Source organism: Anomaloglossus baeobatrachus, chromosome 1 (assembly GCF_048569485.1).
Source record: "Anomaloglossus baeobatrachus isolate aAnoBae1 chromosome 1, aAnoBae1.hap1, whole genome shotgun sequence".
Taxonomy (NCBI): domain Eukaryota; kingdom Metazoa; phylum Chordata; class Amphibia; order Anura; family Aromobatidae; genus Anomaloglossus; species Anomaloglossus baeobatrachus.
Genome location: NC_134353.1, coordinates 694,136,319 through 694,149,640, shown reverse-complemented (window position 1 = coordinate 694,149,640; position 13,322 = coordinate 694,136,319). Strand labels below are relative to the sequence as shown.

Below are 13,322 nucleotides of genomic sequence, written 5' to 3'. Positions count from 1 at the left end.
TGCGTTATTCCCTGCGGGATTTCATGATTAACATTGGAGTCAAAGGAGTGAAATCCCGCAGCGATGTGCGGAAAAGAAGTGACATGCACTTGTTTTTGCTGCGGGATTCCCGCAGCAAAACATGCAGCTGTCAAATTCCGCCCAGTGCGCACAGGATTTTTTTTCTCCATAGGATTTGCTGGTGATTCACTGCAGAGATGTTATGAACATTTTCTGCAGCGAAACATGCAGCAAAACCGCAAAAAATCCGCGGCAAAATCCGGTAAGTGCGCACATAGCCTAAACAAGGTATTTGACAAAAGCCTTCCCTATCGGTTTTACAGAGATGTGGCCACTATTGCAGCGTAGTGAACCACCACTTTAAGGAAGGTTAGGCGTTCTTAGACAGATCAGAAGTATTTCTTCCAAATACAGAAAGAATACATTTGTAATACACCTGAAGAAACCGCATAATGGAAGCATGTGACATAGAGAAGTGGGGGATCGGGAGGCTGTCAGCACCCATACTGCTCAGGAGCCAGTACCAGGCTCTCACGTAAGGGAACGATGATCAGGTATGTCAAGATAAGACTTTGCCCACAAAGAACAAACTTGTAAACATTGAGACTCCCCTTGGATAGAGAGAGAAAAATGGTGTTATGAAGAAGAAACAAAGAGTTATGGTCACGCTGAATTACCCCTGTCTGCTGACCGGACAGCTATCTGCTGTTTCATCTCGAATATTACCCTCCTTCAAACACTGCAGCATATTTTTTTTTGCAGCACATACCATCCATTTTAGTAATAAGCTCTGCCATGTTATTTCCCACCTGGCCTCCTGATGAACCTGCATATGTAATTCACTGCCTTTTGTTGCACTATGTAATCCTCTTATGCTTTTTCGTCTTAATTTATTGCACACGCTATGCATGCACATCACAACATTGCATTTTTTGCTTAGGTATTTCACACGTGAATATTTTACATGGTGTTATGTGTTGATATAGGTAGGTGTGTGTGTGTGTATATGTATAATTATATATATATATATATATATTTATTATTTTATTTATACACAGTGGGTACAGAAAGTATTCAAACCCCTTTAAAATTTTCACTCTGTTTCATTGCAGCTGTTTGGTAAATTAAAAAAAGTTCATTTTTTCTCATTAATGTATGCTTTGCACCCCATCTTCATGGAAACAAACAGAAATGCAGACATTTTTGCAAATTTATTAAACAAGAAAAACTAAAATATCACATGGTCATAAGTATACTGATCCTTTGCTCAGACACTCATATTTAAGACACATGCTGTCCATTTCCTTGTGATCCTCCTTGAGATGGTTCTACTCTTTCATTGGAGTCCAGCTGTGTTTTATTAAACTGATAGGACTTGATTTGGAAAGGCACACACCTGTCTATATAAGACCTCAGAGCTCACAGTGCATGTCACACCAAATAAGAATCATGAGGTCAAAGAACCTGCCCAAGGAGCTCAGAGACAGAATTGTGACAAGGCAGAGATCTGTCCAATGTTAAAAAATAATTTCTGCAGTACTCAAGGTTCCTAAGAGCACAGTGGCCTCTATAATCCTTAAATGGTAGAAGTTTGGGACCACCAGAACTCTTCCTAGACCTGGCTCTCCAGCCAAACTGAGCAGTTGTTTGAGAATAAACTTGGTGACAGAGGTAAAGAAGAACCCCAAGATCACTGTGGCTGAGCTCCAGAGATGCAGTAGGGAGATGGGAGAAAGTTCCACAAAGTCACCTATCACTAGCTCTCCTCTAGTCAGGCCTTTATGGCAGAGTGGCCCGACGGAAGCCTCTCCTCAATGCAAGACATATGAAAGCCTGCATAGAGTTTGCAAAAAAAACACATGAAGGACTGCCAAACTATGAGAAATAAGGTTCTCTGGTCTGATGAGACAAAGATAGAACTTTTTAGGCGGGCAGGGATCTCTCTCCTCCTGTGCCAGTCTGTGCCTTGTATTGTTCATGATTATTGTACTTGAGCTTATGTATACTCTTTTCACTTGTAAAGTGCCATGGAATAAATAGCGCTATAATAATAAATAATAATTCTAAGCGATATGTGTGGAGAAAACCAGGCACTGCTCATCACCTGCCCAATACAATCCCAACAGTGAAACATGGTGGTGGCAGCATCATGCTATGGGGGGGATTTTCAGCTGCAGGGACAGGACAACCGGTTGCAATTGAAGGAAAGATGAATGCGACCAAGTACAGAGATATCCTGGAAGGAAACCTCTTTCAGAGTGCTCTTGACCTCAGACTTGGGTGAAGGTTCACCTTCCAACAAGACAATAACCCTAAGCACACAGCTAAAATAACAAAGGAGTGGCTTCAGAACAACTCAGTGACCATTCTTGACTTGCCCAGTAAGAGCCCTGACCTAAACCCAATCTCTGGAGAGACCTGAAAATGGCTGTCCACCAACGTTCACCATCCAACCTGACGGAAGTGGAGAGGATCCTCAAATCCCGGTGTAAAAAACTTGTTGCATCATTCCCAAGAAGACTCATGGCTGTACTAGCTCAAAAGGGTGCTTCTAGTCCATACTGAGCAAAGGGTCTGAATACTTATGACCATGTGGTATTTCAGTTGTTTAATAAATTTGCAAAAATTTCTAGGTTTTTTTTTTCTGTCAAGAGGAAAAATGAGCTGCAACGAAACAAAGAGTGAATATATGACAAAGGTGTATACTTCGAGCAAAAAAAGGGGTATAATTTTTATAATTTTCTTTATACCCCGTCTTTTACTCGAAGTATACACCTTTGTCATCTTTTGATATGTTCAATTACACATTATTTGTGATGTACACTTTTGCGGTGTACATTTTTTTTTTAATCTATTCTTTATGCACTTGCACTTTTTTGCACCCGCACCTGTGTGTATATGTTTTAATGCATATATATTAAATGATTGTGTGTTTTTATTTATATAAAAGGGATTTTCTAGATGCAAGTGAGTCTTATTAGTTGCCTCTGAAACTGCAGCTTATGGGATTCGGTATCCTGTCGGCATGATTTTGCTGGATGTGTATTGCATGGAACAAGAAAATCCTCCATATGTAGTTGCAGACAAAGGGCCCGATTTTATACAGACCGCTGTTGTTCATGCTGGGGATGCTGAGGGGGTATACTGGAGTTTGATGCTCCAGATTCATGAAGAGGTGCACCCATGAGTGACGAATGCCTCCTTGCACTTTGCCAGCAGTCCTACTCCAGTCAGGTGCTGGACTCCACAGCTCATCTTGAATTAGTTGAACTGTGGCCTTCCTCCTAAACTTTTGTCAGAGCTGGGAAAAAGTGGCGGAAAAACACCAACAGTGTCAAACTTTAGGCGCAATTCCGAGTTGCACCTAAAATTTGCGACTTTTCAAAGCCTGTTTGCAAAAATTGTGCCATGAAAGCTTTGATGAATCGGAGCCATAGTTTCTTTGTCGCTCCATTGGGAGACCCAGACAATTGGGTGTATAGCTTATGCCTCCGGAGGTCACACAAAGCATTACACTTAAAAGTGTAAACCCCTCCCCTCTGCCTATACACCCCCCCGTGCATCACGGGCTCCTCAGTTTTATTGCTTTGTGGAAGGAGGCACACATCCACGCAAGCTCCACATTTTAGTCAGCAGCTGCTGACTATATCGGATGGAAGAAAAGTGGGCCCCTACAGGGCCCCCAGCATGCTCCCTTCTCACCCCACTCGGGTCGGCGGTGCTGTTAAGGTTGAGGTACCCATTGTGGGTACATAGGCAGGAGCCACATGCTGTTTTCCTTCCCCATCCCTTAGGGGCTCTGGGTGAAGTGGGATCCTGACCGGTCACCAGGCACTGGGACCGGGCTCCATCCGCAGCCCCTGAGGGAATCTGCTGGACAGGAGCCGGGTATCATCAGGGACAAGGCCCTGCGACTCTGAGGTACTCTGTGTCCCCTTGGGGACGGCGCATAGTGCGCCTGGGTAATAGACACTGCAGCAGCTGCTGGGTGTGTTAGTGCGCCGGGACTACCGCGCTGGCCGCGCTTGTTTGCCGGCCGCGCTTATAACTTTAGTCCCCGGCTTTTGCGGCCTAGTGCCGCATATTCCCGCCCCCGGGCCTGCCAGTCAGGGGTAAGGGCGGGACGCTGCACTGGACGTCAGCGCTGAGGGCAGGAGCATACTTTGTATCCTCCTCCCCCCTCACTGAGCACCGTGGGGCACCAGATTCCCGCACTTTTACAGGCACGCCCACGGCCCCCTCCTCCTCTCTGAACGCCGGCAGCCATTGCTACAAGACGCTGGAGAACTTCAGAGGGGAGACAACTGAGCTCCACAGCTCTGGGAGGCCCAGGCAGGGATCTGGTGGTCACACAACCGCTGGGAGCGGTCGGTAAGCCGCACCTGTTTCTAGGTGCTGGTCCCCCTGGGTGCCGAATTGTATATTTATATGCTTATAGTGTATACATTTACTCTGTACGGCCACACTGTTAGCGTTTGGCTATATACCCTCACTGATTATTCTAAGAGGAGAAACAGCATGTCGTCTGCAAAAAGCAAGGGTACCAAAGCACAGGCTTACTTTGCAACCTGTACCTCATGTGCGGCAATGCTTCCTGCAGGTTCCACCTACCCTCATTGTGTGCAATGCTCGGCCCCTGTGACACTCACTCAGCCGGAGTCTCAGCCACTGGTGGGACCCCCGGCCCAGGTGGAACCTCCGGCCCCCACTGTCCAGGTGACAGGGACAGAGTTTGCAGTATTTGCTGACAAACTTTCTGAGTCTATGGATAGATGGTCTGCTAGGATGCTGGAAGCTTTGCAGTCCAGACCTGTAACACAGGCCCCGGGCACTGTTGATTCATTGCCCCCATGCCCCTCTCGGTTGGAGCAGCAAAGTGCTCCTGGGGCGACTAATAGGTCCCACGGTGAGGACTCCGACACGGACCGCAGTCCCAGACCGGTTAAGCGGGCTCGCTGGGAGCTCCCCTCGACTTCATCTCACTGTTCAGGTTCTCAGCATGAGGACTCTCTGGAAGATGAAGCAGATGCGGCAGATCAGGGCTCTGATCCTGACGCCGCGCTCAACCTTGATACGCCTGAAGGGGACGCCATAGTAAACGACCTTATAGCGTCAATCAATCAGGTGTTAGATCTTTCTCCTCCACCCCTTCCGATTGAGGAGTCAGCTTCTCAGCAGGAGAAATTTCATTTTAGGTTTCCCAAACGTACACGGAGCGCTTTACTAAGTGACTTCATGACACACGTTATCCCTTCCCCCCTGACGTAGTCAAGGGTTGGGCTCAGTGTCCCAAGGTGGATCCTCCAGTCTCTAGACTGGCGGCCAGATCCATAGTTGCAGTGGCAGATGGTGCATCACTCAAGGATGCCACTGACAGGCAAATAGAGCTCCTGATGAAATCCATCTATGAGGCTATCGGCGCGTCCTTTGCTCCGGCATTTGCTGTCGTATGGGCACTACAAGCTATCTCAGCTTGTCAGTCTGAGATTAATGCACTCACACGAGCCGCGACTCCGCAGGTTGTGTCATTAACCTCTCAGGCGTCGGCGTTTGCGTCCTACGCCATGAATGCGGTACTAGACTCTGCGAGCCGTACAGCGGTAGCATCCGCCAATTCAGTGGCAGTCCGCAGGGCCATGTGGCTACGTGAATGGAAGGCAGACTCTGCTTCCAAGAAGTTTTTAACCGGTTTGCCGTTTTCTGGCGACCGCCTGTTTGGCGAGCAATTGGATGAAATCATTAAACAATCCAAGGGTAAGGACTCGTCCTTACCCCAGTCCAAACCTAACAGACCTCAACAACGGAAGGTACAATCGAGGTTTCGGTCCTTTCGGCCCTCAGGCAGGTCTCAATTCTCCTCGTCCAACAGGCCTCAAAAGGATCAGAGGAACTCTGATGCATGGCGGTCTAAGGCACGTCCTAAAAAGACCGCCGGAGGAACCGCTCCCAAAGCGGCCTCCTCATGACTTGCGGACTCCCCAAACCGCATCCTCGGTCGGTGGCAGGCTCTCCCGCTTTTGCGACGCCTGGTTCCCACATGTCCAAGACCGATGGGTGAGAGATATTCTGTCTCACGGTTACAGGATAGAGTTCAATTCTCGTCCTCCGATTCGTTTCTTCAGAACATCTCCGCCCCCCGAGCGAGCCGATGCTCTTCTTCAGGCGGTGAACACTCTGAAGGCAGAAGGAGTAGTTATCCCCGTTCCCCTTCAGCAATGGGGTCACGGTTTTTACTCCAACTTGTTTGTCGTACCAAAAAAGGACGGATCTTCCCGTCCCGTCCTGGACCTCAAACTGCTCAACAAACACGTGAAAACCAGACTATTCCGGATGGAATCTTTCCGCTCCGTCATCGCCTCGATTTCCCAAGGAGACTTCCTAGCCTCAATCGACATCAGGGATGCTTATCTCCACGTGCCGATTGCACCAGAGCATCAGCGTTTCCTGCGTTTCGCCATCGGGGACGAACACCTTCAGTTCGTGGCACTGCCTTTCGGCCTGGCAACAGCCCCACGGGTCTTCACCAAGGTCATGGCAACACTGGTTGCAGTCCTACACTCTCAGGGACACTCAGTGATCCCTTACTTGGACGATCTTCTTGTCAAGGCCCCCTCTCGGGTGGCATGCCAACACAGCCTGAACATTGCTCTGGAGGCACTCCAGAGGTTCGGGTGGATCATCAATTTCCCAAAGTCAAAACTGACACCGACACAATCGCTGACATATCTCGGGATGGAGTTTCACACTCTCCCAGCGATAGTGAAACTTCCGCTGGACAAACAGCGATCACTACAGACAGTTGTGCAATCTCTCCTCCGAGCCCAGTCGCACCGCTTGAGACGCCTCATGCACTTCCTAGGGAAGATGGTGGCAGCAATGGAGGCAGTTCCATTTGCACAGTTTCATCTGCGTCCTCTTCAATGGGACATTCTCCGCAAATGGGACAGGAAATCGACGTCCCTCGACAGGAACGTCTCCCTTTCTCGGGCAGCCAAGGCATCCCTTCAGTGGTGGCTTCTTCCCACTTCTTTGTCGAAGGGGAAATCCTTCCTGCCCCCATCCTGGGCTGTGGTCACGACGGACGCGAGTCTGTCAGGGTGGGGAGCGGTCTTCCTCCACCACAGGGCTCAGGGTACCTGGACTCAGCCAGAGTCCTCCCTTCAGATCAATGTTCTGGAGATAAGGGCAGTGTATCTAGCCCTGAAGGCGTTCCAGCCGTGGCTGGAAGGCAGGCAGATCCGAATTCAGTCGGACAACGCCACGGCGGTGGCATACATCAACCACCAAGGCGGCACGCGCAGTCGGCAAGCCTTCCAGGAAGTTCGGCGGATTCTGCTGTGGGTGGAAGCCACAGCCTCCACCATCTCGGCGGTACACATCCCGGGCGTGGAAAACTGGGAAGCGGACTTTCTCAGTCGCCAGGGCATGGACGCAGGGGAATGGTCTCTTCACCCGGACGTGTTTCAAGAGATCTGTTGCCGCTGGGGGAAGCCGGACGTCGACCTAATGGCGTCCCGGCACAACAACAAGGTCCCGGCATTCATGGCACGGTCTCAAGATCACAGAGCTCTGGCGGCAGACGCCTTAGTTCAGGATTGGTCGCAGTTTCGACTGCCTTATCTCTTTCCTCCTCTGGCACTGCTGCCCAGAGTGTTGCGCAAGATCAGGTCCGACTGCCGCCGCGCCATCCTCGTCGCCCCAGACTGGCCGAGGAGGTCGTGATACCCGGATCTGTGGCATCTCACGGTGGGTCAACCGTGGGCACTACCAGACCGACCAGACTTGCTGTCTCAAGGGCCATTTTTCCATCTGAATTCTGCGGCCCTCAACCTGACTGTGTGGCCATTGAGTCCTGGATCCTAGCGTCTTCAGGGTTATCTCAAGAGGTCATTGCCACTATGAGACAGGCCAGGAAACCAACGTCAGCCAAGATCTACCACAGGACGTGGAGGATCTTCTTATCCTGGTGCTCTGATCAGGGTTTTATTCCATGGCCATTTGCCTTGCCCACTTTTCTGTCTTTCCTTCAATCCGGAATGGAAAAGGGGCTGTCTCTCGGCTCTCTTAAGGGTCAAGTCTCGGCGCTCTCTGTATTTTTTCAAAAGCGTCTAGCAAGGCTTCCGCAAGTACGCACGTTCCTGCATGGGGTTTGCCACATAGTCCCCCCTTACAAGCGCCCGCTAGAACCCTGGGATCTGAACAGGGTGCTAATGGCTCTTCAGAAACCACCTTTCGAGCCAATGAGAGATATTTCTCTTTCTCGCCTCTCGCAGAAGGTGGTCTTCCTAGTGGCAGTCACATCACTTCGCAGAGTGTCTGAGCTAGCTGCACTGTCATGCAAAGCTCCCTTCCTGGTGTTTCACCAGGACAAGGTGGTTCTGCGTCCGGTTCCGGAATTTCTCCCGAAGGTGGTATCCCCTTTTCATCTCAATCAGGATATCTCCTTACCTTCTTTTTGTCCTCATCCAGTTCACCAATGTGAAAAGGATTTGCACTTGTTAGATCTTGTGAGAGCACTCCGGATCTACATTTCTCGTACGGCGCCCCTGCGCCGCTCGGATGCGCTCTTTGTCCTTGTCGCTGGCCAGCGTAAAGGGTCGCAGGCTTCCAAGTCAACCTTGGCTCGGTGGATCAAGGAACCAATTCTTGAAGCCTACCGTTCTTCTGGCCTTCCGGTTCCTTCAGGACTGAAAGCCCATTCTACCAGAGCCGTGGGTGCGTCCTGGGCATTGCGGCACCAGGCTACGGCTCAGCAGGTGTGTCAGGCGGCTACCTGGTCGAGTCTGCACACTTTCACGAAGCACTATCAGGTGCATACCTACGCTTCGGCAGATGCCAGCTTAGGTAGGCGAGTCCTCCAGGCGGCGGTTGCCCACCTGTAGGAAGGGGCCGTTTTTCGGCTCTATTACCGGGGTATTCTTTTACCCACCCAGGGACTGCTTTTGGACGTCCCAATTGTCTGGGTCTCCCAATGGAGCGACAAAGAAGAAGGGAATTTTTTTTACTTACCGTAAATTCCTTTTCTTCTAGCTCCAATTGGGAGACCCAGCACCCGCCCCTGTTCCCTTCGGGCTGTTGTTCTTTTGTGTACACATGTTGTTCATGTTGAATTGTTCTTTGGTTCATGGTTTAAGTTCTCCGAACATCCTTCGGATTGAATTTACCTTAGACCAATTTATAAGTTTCCTCCTTCCTGCTTTTGCACCAAAACTCAGGAGCCCGTGATGCACGGGGGGGTGTATAGGCAGAGGGGAGGGGTTTACACTTTTAAGTGTAATGCTTTGTGTGACCTCCGGAGGCATAAGCTATACACCCAATTGTCTGGGTCTCCCAATTGGAGCTAGAAGAAAAGGAATTTACGGTAAGTAAACAAAATTCCCTTCTTTGCTTCTAGGGAGTCTGTGTTGTATTTTTGCTCCGTATAACTCATGATATATGGACCAAACATTCATTGTGGGCATGAGAACTATATTTAAGTGAGTATATATAATATATATTTGTGTGTGTATTTGATATGGGGACATGGATGTGTCTATTTCCTCGGTAGCTGAGATACCCACTACTTGTTCCAGGTACAGGATACATTGAAGAAGTTTGCGGCAAAAGTCACAACCTCAAGTGTGAAGGAACGGAAAGAGATTTTGAATGAACTGAAATTATGTATTTCTTCTAAAGGTTAGTAAAATCTATACTGTAAGTGTTCTGCCTTTTACATTTTTTACCTTTTTTTTGTTTTTACCTTATTTTTATATGGTAGTATCCATATTGAAGGGGATGCAAACCTTGTGATCAATTATTACTGTATATAGTGGGATAAAATGAGTACATATGCCAGGCCAAGTATGGCTGGATTGAGCATGGAGTATGTTGCTATATGCAGATAATTGCAGCATTTTATTCTGATATCCTCTGTTCTTTACTGATATAGGATTTACCATATTTTTCGGACCATAAGACACACTTTTTTTCCCCCAAATGTTGGGGTAAAGTGGGGGGTTGCGTCTTATGGTCTGAATATAGGGCTGCGAGGAATGAGGGTGCTGCGGTGGAGCGGGTCGTCGGGGGCACGAGCAGGCTGTAGCAGCCTGCCGTGACCACGTGGACCCGCTCATTTAATATGCACGCCCATCCTCCTGCCCATCATCCCTCAGCTCTGAAGCCGGCACTGACAGGTGGGCGGGGTGATGGGCGAGGGATAAACAGCCGGCCCGCATGATCACCCCTGGCAACTGCAGTCTGGAGTGATCATGTGCGGCTGTATTCACTGCCCCCCACGCATCATCATCAGCGCGGGGTGCAGTGAATCAGTACACATTACTCACCGTTCTCCTGCAGCATCACGATCTCCTGTCTGTGCCGGTCAGCTGACTTGCGTGGAGACTAGCGGCGCGCACAGCGATGACGTCATCGCTGTGCGTATGTGTCCACACACAGCCGCTGGCACAGACAGGAGGAGATCGCGATGCTGCAGGGGAACGGGGACGGCTCCACTCAGCGGCGCTGCCGCTGACATAGACGATAAGAGGAGCGGTGCTGCAGGGAGTGAGGTGAGGTAAGGTAAGTATGAACGTTTATTTTTTTTTTTTATGTGCCACAGGATGCGGCCATACACCAGGATGATGGGGGTATATGAGCAGGATAGGGATTTATTATGAGCAGCATGGGGAGTATATGCGCAGGCTGGGGAGTATATGCGCAGGCTGGGGAGTATATGCGCAGGCTGGGGACTATATGAGCAGCATGGGGGAGTATATGAGCAGCATGGGGGAGTATATGAGCAGCATGGGGGAGTATATGAGCAGCATGGGGAGTATATGAGCAGCATTAGGAGTATATGAGCAGCATTAGGAGTATATGAGCAGCATGGGGGAGTATATTAGCAGGACATTACCCCATAACAGTGTCAGCAGCAGATCCTCGCCCCATAAGTGGGTCATGACCACATTTTTTGCTTAAAATTTTATTTTCCTATTTTCCTCCTCTAAAACCAGGGTGCGTCTTATAGTCCGAAAAATACAGTACTTTGCTGCATACAGTATATTAAATCTCGCTATTTTCTTTATCGTTCCTTTGGGAGACCCAGACCATGGGTGTTTAGCTTCTGCCTCCGGAGGACACACAAAGTACTACACTTAAAAGTGTAGCTCCTCCCTCTGAGCTTATACACCCCCTGGTAGCCAGTCCTAGCCAGTTTATCGCTTTGTGTTCAGGAGGTCATACATCCACACATGCATTCTCATCTGATTGTTTGACTTTTGGAAAGAGTTTGAAGAAAAGCAGGTCCATGTCTGGACTCCCGGCATGTCCCTTCTCACCCCACTGTGTCGGCGGTGTTGTTAAGGTTGATTTACAAGGCTGAAGCCTTACATGCCGCGCTCCTTCACCATCCCTTCTGGGCTCTGGCTTGAAGTGGGAGCCAGCACGGTCTCCATGCCTGGCAGGAGTCCGGTCTCCATCCACAGCCCCTTGAGAATTCTGTTGGACCGGAGCACTCATCCCCATGGACATGGCCCTGCGTCTCAGCAGCTAAGTACCTGAGACGGTTATGTTGAGGGTCCCGGTTCTTTATTGTAAGGGGAGAGTATGCTGTATGTGATTGTTTTTAACTTTTCCGGCGGGTTCTCCAGCTTTTGCCCGAGAACCGCGCCGATGGTGCCTGCTTGTCGGCCTCGCCGCTTAAATTTAGGCCCCGGCTTCGCCGGAGGCCTAGTTTCGTTTTCCTGCCCTCGCATGTCACTCATGCAGAGGGACAGGTTCGGCTCCTCCCGGCGGCCGTTCTACACAGGGGAGGGACACTCCCCACTGCTGGGGCGTCCCTCCTTCCCTGCAGGTCTCTATAGCCCTCCAGTTCCCGCTCTTTTATAGGAACGCCCCTAGTCCCGCCCCCTCTCTTCGCTCCGGCGGCCATTTCTCAGGCAGAGTTCACTCTGCTCTGGGACATCCTGCATTCTGCATCTCTGCTGAGGTGCTGCGCTCTGGGGGACCGGGCTTCGGGATCTGGAGGGCACACAACACCGTGCTCAGCGGTCTGGTAAGCCACAGCCGGTCTCCGGTTGTGGACCTCTGTATATTCTCCCTGGGGTTCATTCTCTGCAAAACCCCCACTCCAGCAGCTTGTCTCACACAAGGAGCAAGGCTCCAAAGCTTTATTCTGCATGCACTGCATGTAAGCTCCTGCTGCCTAAGCCGAGCATTTATCCACACTGTGATGGTTGCTCTAACTTGGCGGTGCCACAGCCTGGAGTCTCACCCCCAGTGGTCTCTCAGGCTGCTGCTGCACCTGTGATTGAACCCCCGGCCTGGGTAGAGTCCTTTTCTAGGTCCATATCCCAGTCATTTGCTGAGTCCATGGGACTTTTGTCCAGGACTTTGATGAATATGCATCAGCCCCCCTCACAGGGTGCCTCTAATACTCTTGACAGAGGACTCCTATCCTCTGACCTCCGTCCATCAGAGCTCACGGAGGATTCATCATCTGATCCCAGACCCCGTCCTTCTAAGAGAAGTCGCAGGGTTTCCTCCCGCTCCCCATCCCACGGCTCTGTCTCAAGAGCTGACTCTCAAGATGAGGAGGATGCCCTCACTGGGGGCTCGGAGGCTATGTATCCCATCTATTTCTCTGAGGGTGACTCAGATCTTAGTGATTTGATTGCTTCTATTAATTCTGTGCTGGATCTCAATCCGCCAGTGTCAGAGGAGCAACTCTCTTTGGCAGAAAAACATCAGTTTACCTCGCCTAAGAGAGTGAAGAGTGTGTTCTTTAACCACTCCAGTTTTCAGACCGCTGTGACCAAACCCAGGGCCTGCCCTGACAAACGCTTTCTAAAGCGTGGTTCTGATGACCGGTTTCCATTTCCACCTGAGGTGGTCATAGAGTGGTCTCACTCCCCAAAAGGTAGACCCTCCGGTGTCTAGGCTATCAGCCCGGACCGTTGTCGGTGGCTGACGGCACCTAACTTAAGGATTCCACTGACTGTCAGATTGACCTTCTGGCCAAATCTGTGTATGAAGCTGCGGGGGCCGCGTTTTCCCCGACTTTTGCAGGAGTGTGGGCTCTCAAAGCCATCTCTGCTTCTCTAGAGGAGATGCATTCCCTCACCAAGGAATCTATGCCTGAGATGGTTACCTTAACTGCTCAGGCTTCAGCCTTTTCATCTTATGCCATGTCTGCCATGTTAGAGGCTGCTCACCGCACTGCGGTGGCTTCAGCTAATTCTCTCAACTCCCCCCTGCTCCAAGGCCGCCACCTTCTCGCAGGCCGTGGCGTCCTTGCAGGCAAACGGAGTGATTGTCCCAGTTCCCGCTCAGGAACAGTTCAGAGG

At 50.2% G+C, this 13,322-nt stretch overlaps 1 protein-coding gene across 2 annotated transcripts in view; it reads left to right on the top strand.

Annotated features, from left to right (window-relative positions):
- GCN1 (GCN1 activator of EIF2AK4) overlaps positions 1 to 13,322 on the top strand; it is a 214,029-nt gene that overhangs the window by 10,637 nt on the left and 190,070 nt on the right. For both annotated transcript variants that reach the window (XM_075320343.1, XM_075320336.1), the window contains exon 2: positions 9,573 to 9,675. In XM_075320343.1, the coding sequence (XP_075176458.1) occupies positions 9,573 to 9,675 (103 nt within the window). The remainder of the gene's footprint in view (positions 1 to 9,572; positions 9,676 to 13,322) is intronic.